General features: G+C 38.9%; 2 protein-coding genes across 6 annotated transcripts in view; one reads left to right on the top strand and one right to left on the bottom strand.

The window, feature by feature from the left end:
- The window catches only part of LOC309666705 (uncharacterized protein), a gene marked incomplete at its 5' end in the record, with an annotated part of 32,223 nt that extends 17,413 nt beyond the window's left edge, over positions 1-14,810 (bottom strand). Inside the window, 2 exons of the mRNA XM_082474313.1 lie at positions 988-1,837; positions 14,699-14,810. Of these exons, the coding sequence (XP_082330439.1) occupies positions 1,017-1,837; positions 14,699-14,810 (933 nt within the window). The 3' untranslated portion in view covers positions 988-1,016. The remainder of the gene's footprint in view (positions 1-987; positions 1,838-14,698) is intronic.
- The window catches only part of TAB2 (TGF-beta activated kinase 1 (MAP3K7) binding protein 2), an 86,395-nt gene continuing 68,307 nt past the window's right edge, over positions 1,676-19,763 (top strand). For 3 of the 5 annotated variants that reach the window (XM_082474655.1, XM_082474652.1, XM_082474656.1), the window contains exon 1: positions 1,676-1,814. The gene's annotated coding sequence lies outside the window, so the exon portion shown is untranslated. Of the gene's footprint in view, positions 1,815-2,281; positions 2,901-19,763 lie in introns of those variants that run through there. The other 2 variants (XM_082474654.1, XM_082474653.1) reach the window with 2 other exon arrangements.

Below are 19,763 nucleotides of genomic sequence, written 5' to 3'. Positions count from 1 at the left end.
AATATTTCAGGTATTTTTAAATGATGAGTGAGGGGAAAAGAACTGGCAAAAGTACCTTAACCGGAGAGAAGCCTGTACTTCTTAAGAGATTTTTGTTCTGTTTTGGGGGTGTGTGTGTGTGTGTTTAAAGGCTCTCGCTGTAACTACAGCGCTCATACTGGAAATAGAAAAATAAAAATGCTCCTTCAGGATTTTTCTGGGGAGTAAGAATTGTTTCAAGGAAAAAACTGGCAGAGAAATGGACAAAAAAAAAAAAAATTGTAGTGTTTTGGACACCATTAAAGCGCTAGAATGTTTAAATAAATATCTTACATTGTGAGAAACGTGTGAGTGTTAAACACGTTTCATTTTAGGGGGAAATTAAACAAATATTTCTTTAAGATAGAAACAGAAGTCTTTCCTTCGCCTCCTCCCCCCACCCCAAGTTAAAGTGTCTTTGGCTCTGCTTCTAGGACTTCTAGGAACGCGCAATTTAAATAAAATCGCAACAACAAAACCCTTGCAGCAGTTAGACTGGTTTTTTTCTTTCCAGCGCTCAAGAAGACTCAGAGCCCAACACTTTTTTCCAAACTCGAAGCTGCGAGTTCCGAGCCTTCTAGGACGTGTCCCGCACACTCTCGGGACGACGCTGGTCTCCCGCTCTGGTCACCCGCGTCAGCCAGCGGCTCTCGGCGCCGCCCGCCTCCAAAGGGGTGTGTCCCCGCCCCGCAGCGGCCGCACACCCGCCTCCGCCGCAGGCCCACCTGCCGCCCCCGGCGGCCCGGGCCCGGGGAAGGCGCGGGGCGGCTGCGGTGCCGCGGCATCGGGTCCGCCCCCCGCCCGGAGCTCGAAGCCCCCTCCCCGCGCGGCGAAGCCAGCAGGCCCACTGGTCCCGCCGCCCGCTTCCGGACGGGCCGAGCCGCGGGGAGTTCTTTTCTCCTTTCAACCCAAACTGCTATCGGCCCCCGTTGAAGGGTAAACCTGCTCTTTCTCTCCACACACACACACCCTCCAAGTAACGGCGGCAGGGATAAAACTTAAAAAGTAGGATCCCGGGCCCTCCTCGGGCCGTTTGCCTCGGCGGCCCCTCTAGCACGGCCCCGGCGGCGGCCCGCGCCAGTCCGCGCGGCCGGGCAGCGTTCTCCCTTCAGCCTTCGCAAGACGGGTGTGGAGTCTGCGAGAGTCGGGGGAGGGGTGCAGGGCGGAGAAAGAGCATCTCCGCGCCGCCGCCGCCGCCACCGCCGCCGGCCGCTCCCCCGCCGCCCGACTAGGGGAGGCCTCGTCACAGCCGCCGCCTCAGCAGCGCCCACAGATCTCGCGGTGTTTGCCGGCGGCCGCGCCGCCATATTGTGTGACAGTATTTTGATTTGCACTGGACTGGCGGAGCCGCGGCGAGAGCGAGCGAGAGCTGGGGGGGTGGGGGGAGGGCAAGCAAGCGCGAGGGGGGTGGGGGCCGAAGGAGGTAGGGAGGCCGAGCGAGCTGGAGCCGAGGAGCGGGGAGAGGCGACACTACCCAGCCATCGTTTTTGATCTGCAGCAGCCGCCGGCGGGGCGACCCAACCCGACCCCCCTCCCCTCCCCCTCAGCCACGAGCGGCGGCGGCGGCGGCAGCGGCAGCCGGAGGGAGTTGGCGGCGGCGGCCGATCGGAGGGGCTGAGCGGGGAGGGAGGGAGGGCTGAGGTGTCCCCCCTGCCGGGTGGAATCGGAGGCGGCGGCGGCGCTGGCGGCGGCTGTGGTGGTGGAGGCGGCGGCGGCGACGGTGGAGACGGCTGCCGTAGTGGGAGAGGCGGCGGCGGCGGCCGAGGAGGAGGAGGGGGAAGCGGCGGCGGCGAAGGGTAAGCGGACAGCGCTGCCGGGCCTCGGCGGGATCCCCAATCCCGGCTCTCCCCTCAGCTCCCCGCACCCCCCCCCCTTCATCTGAAAGGGACTCTGCCGACTCGCGAGGCCCTTGCGGGGCGTCCGCTTCTTCCTCTCGCTCTTCCTCCCTCCGCCTCCTTCCTTCCCCACTGGCGAGGCAGAGAGGGAGGCCCCCCAAGTCCTCCAGACCGGGCGGGGGTGGGGAGCATCGGGCCCGGCCTGGGCTCCCGGGACGAAGTGTGTAGGGGGAGGGGGAGATTCATTGGAGTCGGGCGCCGGGGAGAGCCCCGGGTGGGGGAGGGTGCCGGGGGCGGGGAGGGCCCTTGCCTGCACGGGTGCCCCCGGCCCGCCCCTTTGGCATGTGTGAGATATGGGGGGCTGGGCGGGGGGGACGGAGATCTCCTCTGGGGGAGCCGTGGCCCGAAGAGGGATGACTTAGGGGCGAGGGTGTTGCGGGGAGAGATCGAGGGAGTTACGTGGAGGTCGAGGGGAGAGCGTGGTTCCTTTTCCGATGTGGGTTTTCTGCAGCCTTCTGGAAGTGGGGAGCCATCCCCGCTGTGAGTGTGTGGCCCTTAGATTTCAGAGGATAGTTCTAGCTTTCTGTCCCGTCAACCTCAAACCCTAAGATTGGGGTTGGGGCCGGGAGGCTGAAAGGGTCTGGGTATCGCTGAACAGGTGACAGGTGTATCTTCCCGTTGCTGATGCTGTACGGCTGCTCGGGCGGGGTAGTATAGCAGAGTGGCGGAGCCCGTGTGGCTTCGTATCTATGCGTTTGGCCATGTTTCATTCCATATATAGTATATTTGCGATGTTCGGTTTCCATTCTTCAAGTCAGCTTAATTGTCGTGGAGGAATTCTTCAAATGTTTCTGATAAGCGGGGTTTCCAGGAGAGTGGAGGGAATTTGCAGCTTCACGGGTGTTTCTCAGGAGTTCATGCGTTTCGGGGTCCCCAATGCGAGGCTGTTTTGAGTGCCTCTCTTCATTGGAAAGTTCTTGAACACTAAGGTCGTATTTGAGGCAACAGTGAAGCAGTATACTTTTGCATCCATTTTGTCTGTTTTAGGTAAGTTTGTAAAGTGTCGAACTTTAGGGTCAGGTTGATTCGCATTTTATAAGAGGAATTCGTTTGTGCTTTAGCTCACTCTTAAAGAGTACGTTGCTCATTATGCAATTTCAGATTTGGCCGGGAATTTTGGTGGGCATGGAATACAATTTTGCTTTCAGTTTTTACACTGCTGCTGCCTACCACACTCTTCGTACAGTAGCAGAGTATTGACACCTTTTTAAAAATATCTTTGAATTCCTTGGAACAGTGAAGTCGTGATTGGTTTTAAACCCTGACAGTTTGAAACTTTAGATTTTGAAACACTGCATTTTCTAATAAAGACAGACATGCTCTTCATCTCACTGTAAGCTTTGGCTGAGCACTTAAATTAGAAACAATGGGAAGAATTGTCAGATAAATGAGTTACAAATTAAAATAAGGCCAAGTTTAAAAAGGATTCAATAGCTTTGAAAAAACGTGTCTGGAACGAATATATTGAATGATGGCACTATCAGTGTGTTAACAGGAAATAGAACAAAAATTCCAGTGATTCAGAACTTCTGTTGGGTTTTTTTTCCCCTTAAATATAATCAGTTTCTAATAGAGGGTGCTTAAGATTTAAATCTTTAAAGGATCAACTGAAAGTTGAATGCGTTAATTAGATGAGTAAGTCGTCCACTGAATATACTCCGTTATTTCATTTTCCTGTTGGGCACGTGGAATACCTTTTCTTGAGTTCAAAAGTATTCTCAGGGGACACTGATGAAATGCAAGCGGTTCAGCCCTCTTTAGTGAACTGTCGCATAGTAGAACCTGTGCTTTTTGTAACTTGTTAAGAAGTGGGTAAATGATCAATCTCATCTGATACAAATTTCCTGAAAAATAAGTTTTAACTTAATCTGATTTGATTGAAATAACACCTATATTTGGTCCTCTCTTTACTGGAAAGAAGCGCTTGCCTTCAGCTAGTGATATTGTTTAAAACTTGCATACAGTTATTGCATCTAATGAAATCAGGAGGTTTTTAAACTCTGCAGAGTTAAGTGGGCACACTACTCAGATCCCCAGTTACGTTATTATTGAGAATTGCTTCTTTAGTATTAGTAACACGTTATACTTGGGTAAGTGTCTTAACATGATTAGTCTTGTGTCTTGACAGAAATAAAAATTTATTCTACTTCTGTAGTTTTCTCTGTAGGGAAAATTCTTTTCTCAAAATACTGTTGAGGATGAAATCTACATATGTATCTATGAACATATGGCATTTTGCAAAATGGGTGTGATGGGTACCACTTACATGAAACTTTGTGAGTTTCGTGCCAAAAAAGTCCCATGAGGAATGTTTGAATTTTCTGAAACAGCATTTTTTTTAGTTGTATAAATTCATCAAGACTAAAAGTGTATTTCTTAATGGTTATCAATGTATTTAAAAGGCAATGTTTACCTTGTTATAGATGTTTTGAAGAAAAGTTCCTGATAATCTTTACAACATACAAAGTTTGTAAGTTAAACTGTAATTCAGAAAAGCTTCAATTTCATTATATCTCTACCTGGCCACGCTCCTATGACCCAGAAGAGAACAGTAGTAGCACTTTTCCGTTGTTTCACTTATGTCATCTTTATTTGGTCCATCTAAGATTGGGACTCTATAAAATAGAAGGATTATGAGGGAATAACAGAGGCAAATGTGAAAATGGGGCAAAACAGTAATAAGGAGGAGAAGCTAGGGGATAAGATGCTAGTAGAGGATTAGATGAACAGTTTTAGGCAACTAGGAAAATGGAGATGTGGGTAGTGGTGGGTGCCAAGCACAGGAAGATGATCATGCTGAACGATTCTAAGGAGGTTTGGGCTGAATCTTTCGGTAGACTCTCACAGTCTATATGTCATTTTATTTTAAGTCCTCTGTATTAAGATAGTAAGGATTTGGAGACTTTGAAATTGTATGAAATCTAAATGTATGCATGTTCATATTTATTTGCCTCTGGCTCATATTTCCAAAATACTTATAATATTTTAACATTTCATTTTTTTATGATTCCGACCTTAAAAATCAAGGACATTTACTTAATCAGAAATCTAAAATCCCTGAGTAAGTACTCAGGGGTGGCCAGTACTGTACTTTTTACATTCCCTTTAGTTAACTGCTAAACTCGCCTATGATCTTGATAAGAGTCAGAGATTAAGAATGGCTGTCTTTTTCTTCATTTTCTAAGTATTCAATCCCTCAAAACACAATGTTTGGTACTAAGTAGTACTTACTACTAGCCTTCTAGCGTTAAAGTTATGCATTTCACTTAGGCTTTTCACTTTGATTTTTATTGACTCATTTTACAAAGTATGCTTAGTTTCTAATTTCTTAATCCTCAGAAGGAATGGGCTACTGTTAAAAGCACAGTAAGATGCGTCAGCTGAGAAGTTGATGTTTTAGAAGGAGATCCAAGTCAGAATTGCCACAAAGCAAAATTGCGAATATTAATATCAGTGAAAGATCTCTGTGAAAATTGATTAAAGTTTTGCCACTTAAAAGTGCTTTGTTCAAAATATAATTCATGTAGACCCCCGTATCTCCTGACAGTGCTTTATAAATCAGGCTTTGCCGAATGTATCTTTTTGATTTGCCTCAACGTTTTTAATGTAAAACTTGAACAAGAAATTCTATTGGATTTCTGATAATCTGTTTCAGTTCAAAATTTGGTATCAAGGGAGTGGTAAATTTCTTTAGACCTTTAATATCTTAACATTAACCTTTTTAGTGTTTCCTGCATAGTAAAAGAAAGAGAAACTAATATTTATTGAATACCTACTAAGTGCCAAGGTTTCTGTCGTTTCACAAAATATTTATTGAGCACAGGGTTCTTTGAGATATTGGAGATGGCAGCAGTGGATAACATAGACAAAATTTCTGTCCTCATATAGTTTACATTTTAGTAGTGGAAGATATAATAAATGAGTAAAATCAAGCGTGTCTGGGAGAAAAAAGTACTGTGGAGAAAAGTAAAACAGAACAGGAGGTTGGGGAACAGACATTGCATATTTGCTCTTTTAAAAACTGCATAGTGGATATTATCTTTGATTTCAAAAACAAAAACTTCCATACATAAATTTTTTTCTTTAAGAATATACTTCAAAACTAACACAACATTGTGAATCAACTATACTCCAATAAGAAACTTTTTTTAGAAATATACTTCATAACTTGGGAACAACATTATGTTTGTACTTCAGAGTTTTAGTTAATAGTGATTTCCTATTGTTAGTGCTTCAGAAAGCTGCTTTGTGGCTCAATAGAAAATTTGGAGTCTGCTATCCTGGTTTGAATCCTGGTTTGCCACTTACTAGCTTTGTGATTTGGGGCCAACTACAATTTCTCAGCCTCTGTGAGCTTGTTTTCTTCTCTGTAAAAGGAGTAGAATACCTATAGGTTTGTTGTGATGACAAATTATACATTTTGTGTGAATTATCTGATATATAGAAGGGACTCAGTAAACTGCAACTTTTTTGTCTCTTGCTTATCTGGAGTTCTGTTGTAAAACAAAATAGTTGATGTTGGTAACCCTTCCAAGAAGCTTTCATAGCACTATGGGGGACATTGTTTAATACACAGTTTATTTGAACAACTAAAGCACTCTTCTCTGATAGAATAAGGTTAATTAAAACTCAACTGTAATTTATGGTCACTAATACTTTCTGGAGCATTTGCACATGTTATCTAGTCAATATGCTGTCAGGAGTAAACCTAGTCTTTATGATGAGGAAACGTGACATATCTTGATGATCTGGATTTCAGCATTTTGACAAGTAGATAAAAATATCGTATAAGATCCCAGTTCATGGAAGTACTTGTGAAACATTTAGTACAGTTTACGTATTCAATAAATGTTCGCTTTGTCACTAGTTATTATACCTTTATTGTGTGAAAAGGGGTAATTCAGAGAATTCACAAAGTATTAAGGAAAACTTCTATGAAGAGAAAGTAATGCAAATTGTGGATAAGTTTTTTGAAGAAAGAGTGGAATAGTCAATCAAATTGCAATATTTGTTTTTCATTTTTAGCCTGGGAAATCACTAAATTGTCTCAAGGACAGACTGTGTCTTATTTTCCTTTCAGTCTTGACTTCACCATATCTTCAGTGCCTGGCCTGTACTTAAGGAGCTCAAGAAATACTGTGTGTTCAGTGCTGAATGGCTCTTAGTGGTAGTTTTCCTGTGTATCACAACTCTTTTTGGTAGTAAGCACCTTCTGATTTTGAAAAGTGTTTGCACTGGACTTAAGTCTTTGAATCTCTAGTTTTAAGCACAGACTCAGATATCACACAAAGTCTTCTGAATGCTATTTTTTTGAATCTAGCCAAAAGTTTGAAAAAACATCCTAGAACTTAAAAGGAAGAAAAGAAAGAAATTATTTGCAGCTAAATTAGTATTCATTAACCTATTCCTATGAAGTTGTTGACATTAAAGTGAAAAAGTGAATAGAAATTTTTAAAAGCAGAGTAGAAAAAATAATTCATATATAATTATGTGCTCTTAACCAGCCTTTAAAAGACAAGTTTGTCTTACCTCTTTAAGGCAATTTCAGTGCAACTGTACATTTATACTGACATTATGGATTAAATGGCTCAGTCACTTTCTTACATTCCTGTGATGTGGGGAATATTGGTGTTTTCACGGAAAAGGGAAAACATCCCACCCCACCCTACCCTACTTTAACAGTAACCATTTTTCAGATGTTTGAGTCTTAGCACCAGTAAGCTTTTTCCTGTTCTGTAGCAAGTTATTCTCTGCCTAATGAATAATAATTTTAGCTTTCCTAAAACTGAAGACTTCCCTTAAGTTCTAAGATCTTTAGTCATTTATGCAAAATATTTCTTGGCTTTTAAAAAAATTCCCCTTGAAGATGTATAGAAACAAATTGCTTAATTTTTAAACTTGGTATGACACAATACTGTTTTAAAAATGAGATAGAAATATCTACAATTGGATATTTTTATACTCTTGGGGGTTTTTGTTTGTTTGTTTGTTTGTTTTGAACTGTAACAACCTACCACTGGAAAGGGATACTACTACAGGGTGTCAGTTTGAGTGGCTTCAGAAAGAAAGTCAGTCTGATTTATCCACAAATAGGTACAACATAGACCAGGGCATTTTAAGAATTTGTAGTATTTTAATTGCCTTGTTAAAGAAAATGGCATTCTTGTTTCACCTAAGAAGAAAAACAAAAAACAGTCCTGGTACAAGCCTCAGAAGCCAAATAATAAAGTAGAGGTTGGAATGGTCCTGCAGAGAGGGACAGAGAAGAGAAGCAAGAGTAAAGAAGTGTAGAATTTAAAAGATTCTGGTGGAAATATATGAATGCTGATTGTTTTTAATAAAATGATTCAAAAGAATTACTCTGTTAAAGAAAATTCGTGGTCTCTGCAACCAGCCCCTGCCCAAGCTTGCCAAAATAGTAAGTCAAAAGCAATGCCACATTCCGAGGTATATTATAGAGATTAGTGCTACCATCAAAAACTTCAGAGTTTCTGGGGGTTGATTCTGACCATTTAACTTGTCTGTTTGGCTAGTGCAGAAGACAGGTTCTGGGAGAATAACAGATGACAGTGAATTATTGAGGGAAAAAAAGTGCACAAAAAGAGTAAATTTTCAGTTAGTAAATTCTTTTTATTCTTTGGTTTATTAACTATACTTTCATCTGAATTATTAAATAATACTCTTCTTTTGAGTTTTAATGTTTAAAGTTTTACTCTAACATTTATATTAAGGAAAACTTATTTTGACCCATAATATCTTAATGTTAACCTTTTTAGTGTTAGCAAAATGGAGCACATCACAAGTTTGCTTCCTGTCGGTTTGCCAGTCAGGCAGGCCAGATACTGCTTGTTTCATTAGTGTAGAGCCAATGGCAGTTCAGCGGAATGATTTTCCATTCCCTATCAATGGGAGGAAATACTTGCCAATACAAATGAAAACTTGAAATCTGCAATTTGACCTTGCTGAACACAGTTCTCACACCAGGCAAGTTTTGTTTAGTCAGAGAAATCAACAAAAACAATCATTCTGATATGAACTGGGAAAATAGGAGTAGAAGGGAGTTTACCTAGTTTTAATTCTCTCAGCTGCTGAAGAAAATACTACTTTTGAGTTTGAGTTGGTCTCTGTTAACTTGTCAACTTGTCAACCTCCACCCTTTTAACTAAACATCTTAATTTTATCGTGTTGGGAATCTGTGACGTATGATAAGAAAAGACCTGGTCTTTAAAGTCAGATGAGCCCAAGTTCAAATGTGAGTTCTATTACTAACTATAGCTTTGTGGTCTTAGGCTAATCACTCAAACTCTTTGAGTCTAGGACTTTTCTTTAGAAAAATACATAGGTATAATAATACCTACCTTGCATGGTAGTTTTAACTACATTATCTGCGTTTCTTATGTTAGCTAGCTCTGTATTTATGTTACCTAGCACAGTACTTACCTGAACTTAGTAGACATCAATAAGTAGTAGTCAAAATGTCTGATATATCCTATGCTTTTTGAGGCAGATTTTCTTCCCTGTAACTTTCTTATATCAATATTAGCTTCTATTTAGCGAAGCTCAGTTTCAAAAAGTATTAATCTTTCAAACAGAACAAGGTGAATTATTTTTTCTAGTAGACATGTAGCTCAAATAATGGGAGGTAATCTTACATTTGGAATTTATCTTTGTTAGGTTTTTCGTTCAGAATACCTGTTCAATTCATTTTCCCCAAAAAGTAGAATAAAAGGGAGATAACGTCTATATTGTTTAATTTACTGTACCTCTTCAGACCAAGGGTGAAATAAAACATCACCATTATTTCTTTAATTACAAAATAAACATGCAAGTTATTAATTCTTTGTATTTTTCTTATCTGTTCCTGTGAAAAAGCCCACATTTTTAATTTGAAATTAGTTCACAACCCATAATTTAGGTTTTTTTATGAAAAGCATTAGAAAATTGGCATGGATCAGATTTTGAAAACACTGAAAATATATGAGCTTAAATATAATACTATAAAACATATACCACTTTATCTGTATAAGGTGACCTCAATAATTTTTTTGTTTTAAATTGCTAGTTAATATTTTTTCAATTATTTTAATAGTATTCTTTTCTGTGTCCATGTTTCACATTCAAAAAAGATACAGTGCTAAATTTCCTGATGTTCATTACTGGGTTAACTGTGATTTTTTGCTTTGAGTTTTCCTAAAAGTTTTTTTATCTTAATTCATTGAGTGAACTGGTGATTGTTGTAGAATATTTTGCTGTACTAATTAGTATTAATTGCTATTTGTATAAGTAATATTTTAACCTAATAATACAGTTTGTATTATACAGTGATGCTTATACAAACATTTTCTGTTCATCAGCTTTTATTGGTGCTAAGTTATCACTAGAAAATAGTAACAGAGAAGATAGCAATATAGGCAAGAAAATTTGCTTTTTAAAAAGGCTTCAGAACAGAGTGTGTGTTCCATTTTAATTCATTGAGCGCATATTGTGGTATAATTGCTTGGTTAATTTTTAAAAGACTGTTAGTGACCTGACAAACATGGGCGTCTACTCTTTGGAACTCAAGCAGATGCATGCAGGCATCACAGTTAAGTAGTTACTAGAATTGAAGAGAAAAAGTACTCAAGATATCTAAGGGATCATTGACAAACAAAAGTTGGTGAAAATACAGGTACTGTTTGTTTGCGTTGAGAGTAACTTGCTGTTTACCTTGTGACTAGCATATACCTGAACTGTACTTGACTAAGCACTGTTTGCTACTTTATGATGATTTTCTAAGGAAATGGAAAAATAAACATGTGGAAGTGGGGTTTCAAAAAAAAAATTTCCATTTCCACAAAGCCAATTCTGCTTTTTTACATATGAAAATGTATTGACATGTATTCGTTGGGCTTGATTTTTCTTTTTCTTTTTTGAGATTTTTCTAGCTGAGGTGGTGCTTGGCCTGAGTGAGACATTCTCATTCTCTTCATGAGATTTTCCCCTCATGAACAATGGCATGAATTTACAGGATGACTGTTCAGAGCCGTTGCTGTAGCTCTGTGAATGGAATAAGAAGTACTCTTTTGAGGAAGGTAACTGGTTCATGGGAAAAGTGAACTGGTGATCTTAGCCAAACCAAGCTACGGAATCAGTACTTCAATTTCTATAGGGTATCACACGACCAAAAGAATAGAAAGAAACTCCATAGAGTTTGTTTCATATGGCTTCTATGATATACCTGTGCAAAATAGCTAACCCAAAAAATCTTGCCTGACTCATTCTTTCACCATGCCTCATCTCTACCTTCTTTATTGGTCAACCTAATTCACCTATCCAGTGGTTTTGAATTAGTTTTGAGTCCTGCTGTGTGCCAGGTATTTTGCTAGGTGATGGGATTGGAAAGATGACTAACATATTGTTCTTGCCCTCAAGGGACAGGTATACAAGCTATCAATAGTATACTAACACTAGCAAATGCAGTGACAAGGTTAGACATAAAACACTTTAGGAATCTACAGGAGGTGGCTGACTCAGTGAGGGAAGGAGGGATATAAGAGGGAATTCTTCATAGGAAGGGTGACACAATCTGTGTCAGATAGGCAAGGAAGAGGAGGACAAGTTGGGAGAAGAGAGGCCATTGCAGTCAGAGAGAACAACATGCATAAAGGATGGAGGTAGGAAAGTCCACACCTATTCAGTACTGTGAATAGTTCCACAGTGCATTAGGTACCAGTGGTGGGTTAATTGGAAGTGAGGTGGAAAATGAGAAGAAAGAGCATGAAAATACTTGTATGCTCTGTAAAGTAGATTTGACTTCATCCCATAAATGATGGAATGTTTAAATTAACGTTCTAGAAAGATTTCTCTGGCTGCAGTGTAGTTTCTGATGGCTGTAGAGAATATTTAGAAAAGAGTGGGTTTCCCTGGTGGCGCAGTGGTTGAGAATCTGCCTGCCAATGCAGGGGACACGGGTTCGAGCCGTGGTCTGGGAAGATCCCACATGCAGCGGAGCAACTAGGTCCGTGAGCCACAACTACTGAGCCTGCGCGTCTGGAGCCTGTGCTCCGCGACAAGAGAGGCCGCGACAGTGAGAGGCCCGCGCACCGCGATGAAGAGTGGCCCCCGCTTGCCGCAACTAGAGAAAGCCCTCGCACAGAAACGAAGACCAAACACAGCCAAAAATAAAAAATAAATAAATTAATTAAAGTTCTAGGGGTTTAAAAAAAAAAAGAGCGGGGGGGTGGGGGCCGGGGGCCGGGAGGTAGCCTTATAACCATTTATTTGAGAATTGATATTTGAGAATTGATAAAGATGTGAGTTAAGGCTGTAATTAAGGAGAAGAGTAGGTGATGAATTTGAGAATACTGAGTGTGAAGTAAGTAAGTAATCACACACGCCCTGGCTTGCGTACCTGAGTGCATAGTATAATGCCTGCCATTCATCAATACAAGAGCATACCAGGGGCAGTAACAGGTGAGGAAGATATTTGAGTTCTGTTTGTTGGTTTTAAGCTTCCTATAGAGAGAGAAAGAGGAAGAAGACATCATTTTATTTGGGAGGCAACACGGAAATCTTCTCTGATTAGATGACATTTGAGCAGGTGCCTGAGTGAAGTAATAAAGGGAAAGAGCTTTCTAAATAGAGAGGCAGGACCATGCTTGCCCTGTTCCAACAGCAAGAAGACCAGTGTAGTTGGAGTTAAGAGAGCGGGAGAAGAGTAGATGAGATCCTCTACTGATGTGCTTTCCTTGTAGCTCTTTAGATTGTAGAAAGGATTTTAGTATTCAGGATGAGATTAGAAGCCACTGAAGGATTTTAAGACGTGAGCTATTTGCCTTTTTTTCCCCTCTCACTTCTTAGAATATGATTTAATTGTTAGTGGTTGCGTGTGTATAATTTTATATTATTTTCATGTATGTAGATTTGTGTAGCCATCACAATTAGGATATAGAACTAGATCTGTTCCATCACACAAAGAAACTCCTTTGTGCTACCCAGCCTTAACCCTTTTGGCAACCACTCATCTGTTCTCCATCACTATAATTTTGTCACTTCGAGAATTGTTAATAAAAATGGGATCATGCGTTGTGTTATATATTTTGAGATTGGCTTTTTTTCACTCAGCGTTATGCCCTTGAGATCCATCCAAGTTGTTTCGTGTATCAGTAGTTCATTGCATTTTAATGCTAAGAAGTATACCATTGTATGGATGTACCACAATTTGTTCAGCCATTGATTGAAGGACTTTTGTGTTTCCAGTTTGGGGCTCTAAAACTAAAGCTGCTGTGAACAGTTTTCCACAGGTTTTTATGTGAAAATACTTTTTCATCTCTCTAGGATAAATCCCCAGAAATACAGTGGCTGGGTTGTATGGTAAATGTATGTTTAACTCTATAAGAAACTGCCACTTTTCCAGAGTGGCTGAACCATTTTACATTCCCATCAGCAGTATATGAGAGATCTAATTTCTCTGCATCCTTGTCAGCATTTGGTATTGTCAGTATATTTTTTATTTCAGCCATTCTAATAGATATGTAGTGACATCTCTTTGTAGCTTTAGTTTGCATTTCCCTAATGGCTAATGATGTTGAATGTATTTTCATGTGCTTGTTTGCTGTCTGTATATCCTCTGTGGTGAAGTGTCTGTTCAAGTCTTTTGCTTATGTTCTGATGGGATTGTTTGTTTTCTTGTTGTTGAGTTTAGTGAGTTCTTTATATATTCTGGACACAAGCCCTTTGTCAAGCATGTGATTTGCAAATATCTTCTCCTGATCTGTGGCTTATCTTTTCATCCTCTTAATGGGGGCTTTTGTGGAGAAAAAAAAATTTTATGAAGTCTAATTTATCTTTTTTCTTTTATGAATTGTGCCTTTTGTTGTCAAGTCTAATAAGAGGTCTTTGCTTAACCTTGGGTTCCAAAGATTTTCTCCTTTTATCTTCTAAAAGTTTTCTAAAAAGCTTTACATCTTGCATATGTAGATCTATAATCCATTTTTACATAATCTTCACATAAAGGTGTGAAGTTTAGACTGAAGTTCACTTTTTGTCTGTGGACTGTTCGGCTGTTCCAACACCACTTGTTAAAAAAAATTATCCTTCCTCCATTGAATTGCTTTTGCACCTTTGTCAAAAGTCAGATGGCTGTGCTTGTGAGCGTCTATTTCTAGATTCTCTATTCTGATCCACTGATCTTTGTGGTTATCTCTGTACTACTACCACACTGTCTTGATAACTGTAGCTGTATGGTAAGTCTTAAAACCAGGTAGTAAAATTTCCCTAACTTAATTCTTCTTCTTCAGAATTGTTTTAACTATTGCATTTCCTTTCCATGGAAAATTTAGAATCTGTAAAAAAATCATGCTGGGATTTTGGTAGGAATTGCATTAAACCCTTAGATCAATTTGGGGAAAATTGACATTTTTATTTTGTTAAGTCTTTCAAGCCATAAACACAGTTTATCTCTCCTTATAGTTAGGTTGCCCGATTTCTCTCATCTGCATTTTGTAGCTTCCAACACACAAATTCTATACATGTTTTGCTAGATTTATAACTAGATACATTTTTTTTTTTTGGAGCAGTTGTAAATGATACTGTGTTTTAAATTTTGGTTTCCAGTTGTTTATTGCTAGTTTATAGCAATATGGTTGACTTCTATGAGTTCACCCTTTGTCCTGAGACCTTGCTAAACTAATAAATTCTAGTACTTTTTTTGTGGAGACTGGGTTTTCTAATGTGTCTATGAATAGAGGCAGTTTTATTTCTTCCTTTCCAATCTGGATGCCTTTTATTTCCTCTTCTTGCCTTACTGCTCTGGTTAGTACTTCCAATACTGTGTTTAGTAGGCATGGTGATATCAGACAAGCTAGTCTTATTCCTGATCTTAAGGGAAAGCATGAAGTCTGTCACCATTAAGTACATGTTAGCTGTAGGTTTTTTGTAGGTGCCTGTCTCTTCCTAGTTTAAGAATCACTTGATATGACCATATGATTTTTCTTCTTTAAACTGTTAACTGAAGGTAACTTTCCTTGTTAAAGATTCACTCTGGCAGCTCTTTGTGGAGTAAACTATAAGAGCAGGGCAAAGATGTCAACAGGGAAGCCATATTGGAAATTATTGCAGTTATCCAAATGAGAGCTGATGGTGGCTTAGACCAGAGTAACAACAGGAAAGAGTGTGAAGAGGTCAGATTTTGGATATATTACGAACCCTGGGTGGGCAGGAATTGTTGATGAATTGGATCTGAGGCATAAAAGAGAAGTCAAGGATGACTCCAAGATTTTTGGCCCAAGCAGTTGGAAGTATGGAGTCGTTGTTGGCTGAGTTGGGGAAGACAGTGAAGTAACAAGTTTGGGCTGGGCAATCAAGAGGTTTTTTTTTTTTTTTTTGGATGTGTTAACTTTGAAGGGCCTACTAGACACTTAACTGGACCTATCAAGTAGGTAATTTGATATGCAAATGGAATTCAAGCAAGAAATTCAGGCTAGAAATAGAAATCAGAGAGTCATCAGTTGAGTTGATATGTGAGAAATTATAGTGATAGTTATTAAAAATTATACCTGTAACCTTTTTCTTTTTACTGTACCATTGTTTAAGGCTTATTAGCAAAAAGCAAGATTCTCCTAGCACGTGAAGAACTTTGTGAAAATTTTGACTGGTTCTGTTTATCAACACTTGTTTATCTCACATTGAGTGCACCGGAAATTATGTGGTTGGAAGACAAATTTGGGGGATATATATTTATTGTAATGTGTATTTAATCATGCTTATTTGATAAGTAGATGGCTATAATAGTAGTATAGACACATGTGCTTTACTAATTTTCAGAGCTTTGTCCTAAATCTTTGTAAACGAAGTAGCTTTATACATATTGTGAAAAGGGTTTGACACTATTATTAAGTGACTGAAAGGCTTTCTGTGGCAACTTTTCTTTTGTAGATAAAACAGATAGCCAAAGAGACAGGTCAAAAACAAAAATTTAAAACAGGAATGCAAAATAGCTAGCAAGGAGAGACTTAGATTTCTGACTTAGAGCCAGAATTAAATTGGTAAAGGGAAAGGGTAAGGCTCAGTTTACAGACATGGTAAAAAGATCTTCTGAGTTCCGTTCAGGTATGTTTTCTTCATATTAAGGTATTCTGGAAAATACTTTTTTAAGTGGCGTGATATTTCCTGTTGTAACTGATTAATGCTTTTTCTTATTTATAATTTAAATATCTCAGCACGTTTTTTCCCCTATCACAGGATTTACCATATTTTATTATAATATTCTGTTTATTTTTCAGTTTCTCCCACTAAATAAGTTTTTACAGCATTAGTACAATGCCTTGACATCTAAGCTCTATGTAAATATTTGTGAATGAATGAGTGAACACACATACTACTAAAGTTTAAAGCTAGAAGATTTGCTTGCTTTTAAAAATAAGTGAGTTTTTGAGATTCCAGAGTATAGGTTATGGTCAAATGTCTTTTCTGAGTAGTACCCTGATGCTGTCAAACAAATATTACACTCCTGAAGAATGCACCCAAACATAGCAACTTTACTAACCCAAGGTCAGTGAAGCACACATTTTGCCATTTGTTATTTGTTCTTTTTTCCTAGTGGTAGTGGATTTATGCAAAATCATCTAAAGTTGGCCCAGACTTCTTGTACGGAATGGAGCACACATGGCAAATAGTAGGCTGGGCTTAGAGTTTAGTCCATAGTAGTATCTCATAGGAAATTTCCTATACACATTTTAAAAGAAAGTAACTTTCATCTGCCTTTAGGAGGACTAGGTCCTCCCTATTTCCAGGTAGATGGTAGGGGTATAAGCCTCTTTTCTCTTCAGTTAAAAAGATTTTCATTTACCTTTCCTCCTTTGAGCTTTACAAGACAAAAGTACCCTGAGCCTTTACTGTTCCAATTCAGATTTAAGTCCCAAGAGAAGAGTTATTTTTGAAAGCCATAGTATTTTATTTCCAGATCCCTAGTGTGTTTGTATGTGTATGTTTATGTACGTGTATGTATGTATATAGCTGTATATACATGTATATATTGTGCTAGTCAATGACATGTTAATGAAATTCATAGGAAAAATGGCTTTCCTCTGGTATTGTTGACACCAACATAGTAAGAATGTAAATTGTTTGGTGATCTGTTTTAGGCATTGTGGGGAATAAGGCCGGGGCGGGGGGGTGGGGGGGTGCGCTATATAAAATAATCCTTATTTTCTCTGGGAGAGAACAATGTGTAGTCAGCTGAGTCTGATACAGAGGTACCTACCTCTCATGATTATTGAGAGCATTAAATGAGTGAATGCATTATAAATCACTTGGCCCAGTGCTTAGCAGATACATAAATGCTTAATAAATGTTAGCTATTCATTGTTACAAAATTATTATAAAAATAATAAACTTAAAACTTTATTGTTATTACTCTTTTCATTTGGCTTTCTTGATCCCATTCTTTCCTGCATTTTATCTAACTTTTCTGACTCCTTTGTTGTAAGTTCTTGGTCTTTAAGTCTCCTCTCTTCCTGCCCAACCTCTTTTCCATTATTCCCTAGGTCAATGTCATCACCTTCTACCAAAACTCAGTACAGTCTAATTCTACAAAATCTTTTACCTCTCTTGGGGAGGAAAGTGACATGATCCAGCTATGTTTAGGAGCTAGAAAGCTTGTTACCACTGTGAAATATAGCTTAGAAAGGCTTAAGAGTGGAATAAGCCATCAGATAAGAGATTATTGTGTTACTTCGATTATCCAGGTAAAAGATACCTGTACAAGGAGGTTGTGGGACTAGAAAAGGGGATTAATGCAAGAAACATTTGTGGGAGTAATCAGTAGAACTTTGCCAGTGATTGTATATGGTGAGGAAAAGAATTGAAGACCCTGAGATTTCTAACTTCAGAATCAGTGCTGTATTATTAGTAATTAACATATAGCTATATTACTGTGTGGGAGGCAGTGGGTTGAGTTTTGGACAAGATGACTTAAGGTTACTAGCATGGCACTGTCAGACTACTAGTTTATTTGTTCCAGTCCCACCCACTTATCCTTCCCCCTCACTCACTCACTCAGTCTCTGAATTCCATTGCTATTAGTCTAAGAACTTCCCTTTAAGAAAAGTAATTTCTATTTGGTCATAAACAGCACTAGAGATTGAAATGTGTGGAGAGCAGTTCCTGGTTTCCTACCCACATTCGCATTATCCTCCTCTTTTGGGCTCTTCCCTCTGATGAAAAAGATTACTTAGAATAATATTTACCACCATGACTTCTATCACCCACCCCACTTCTGTGATATTGGTATTTAAGTTTTTATATTTTTATATAAAGTAAATGAGGCAACTTGGCAGAGCTCTTTGAAGAAGAATAAAACTTCATGAAGTGTTTGTGATTAAAATATTAATCAATGAGTAGAGTAATACCTTGTTCATCTAGTATCATTAGGCAATAAATATTCTACATAGACAATTGAAACTTATCCCCAAATCTATTTCTTTATAGATTTTATGTATAGAGATTTTAATGTTATATTTATATACTATGTAGATTATATATATTTTTTAATAGCTCCAAATCTTTTTCTTTATAATGTTTTATATGATTTACTGCCTTCTGAGAACATTTCCCCACCCCAACTTTACCTATTCTGAAAGACAGAAACAGCTTTTTGTTCCAGAGCTTCATAATGAGAATCAGGAGCCCCAGGTTCTAGTCCAAGGCCTAATAGTAAATTCTTGTGTGAGTTGTTTTTGATTTTGTTTTTCATTGTTTTTGGGGGGTTTTTGGGTTTTTTGTTTTTTGTTTTTTGTTTTTTTACCATTGAATCAGTGGAATCTGGAATTGTGCCTGGCATGTAGTAGATGCTTAGCAAATATTTTTTGAATGAATCATTGTTTTATGCCTACTTTAGTACTCCGTTCCTGATTTATTACTTGGAATTCATTACTGCCTAGTAAATAAGTTTCTGAGTTTTTAATATAATATGACTATCTAGGTTCTGATTGAGGTGAATTATTAATATTAAGCTTAATTTATGAGTCTGTTTTTGCTGCTTAGTGGAATTTTCAGTCCTCTTGATGTATTTTCTGGTACTTAAACTTCCCAAAGAAATTGTCTTCTGATACTTGGTTTATTGAGAATAGTTTCTTTATTGAATACATTCTATGTGCCTATATTATATGTGGGCAGTGTCCTGTATACAAGCATGTCACCCATGTCCCCAGGGATCTTACACCTTGGATGAAGAGACAAAGAAGTGGAACTATAAGAAAATAATTACATGTTGGGTCATGAAGCATTGACCCACAGGTACATTAGGAGTTCTAGGAATAGAGAGATCCATGTGGGCTGAAGCAGTAGAAAAAGAATTCAAAAAGGAGATAGAACATGAATTACTTTTGAAGAGATAGTTAAGATTTTGATAAGCATCCAGGTGGAGAAATGATATCCTAAGCTAGAGCAGTAACATAGTCAGGAATGAAAGCAGGGTTGAACATGTTCAGACAAAGCCTGACTGAAGTTCTCTGACTGTGGGGACTAGTGGGAAATAAAAGTAGGTGGATTTAATAGAGTTTAACTCTAGACTCCATAACCCTGAAGAGGGTCTGAGGAGAGGATTTAAAGGAGTCCCTGAAAAAAAAAATCTGTATATTTTTACTAACGAATACCTGTAAATGAAATTTAATATTTCCTTCCATTATGATTTTAAACAGTAAAGCACAGTAGTATTAGCAGTACCTGTGACTTTATTACTAATAGAAAAAAGCACAGATATTTTCATATTACTTTACTGTTGTGGCTGTCTCTGAGTATAGTTTATGTAGATTACTACTTCAAAATTATAGTTGTTATTAGACCCCTGCTGAATTTTATTGTGTTGAGTGT

This window comes from Balaenoptera physalus, assembly GCF_965194825.1.
Source record: "Balaenoptera physalus genome assembly, chromosome: 9".
In the NCBI taxonomy this organism is placed as follows: domain Eukaryota; kingdom Metazoa; phylum Chordata; class Mammalia; order Artiodactyla; family Balaenopteridae; genus Balaenoptera; species Balaenoptera physalus.
The sequence above is the reverse complement of the archived record's forward strand: the minus strand, read 5'-3'. Positions and strand labels throughout refer to the sequence as shown.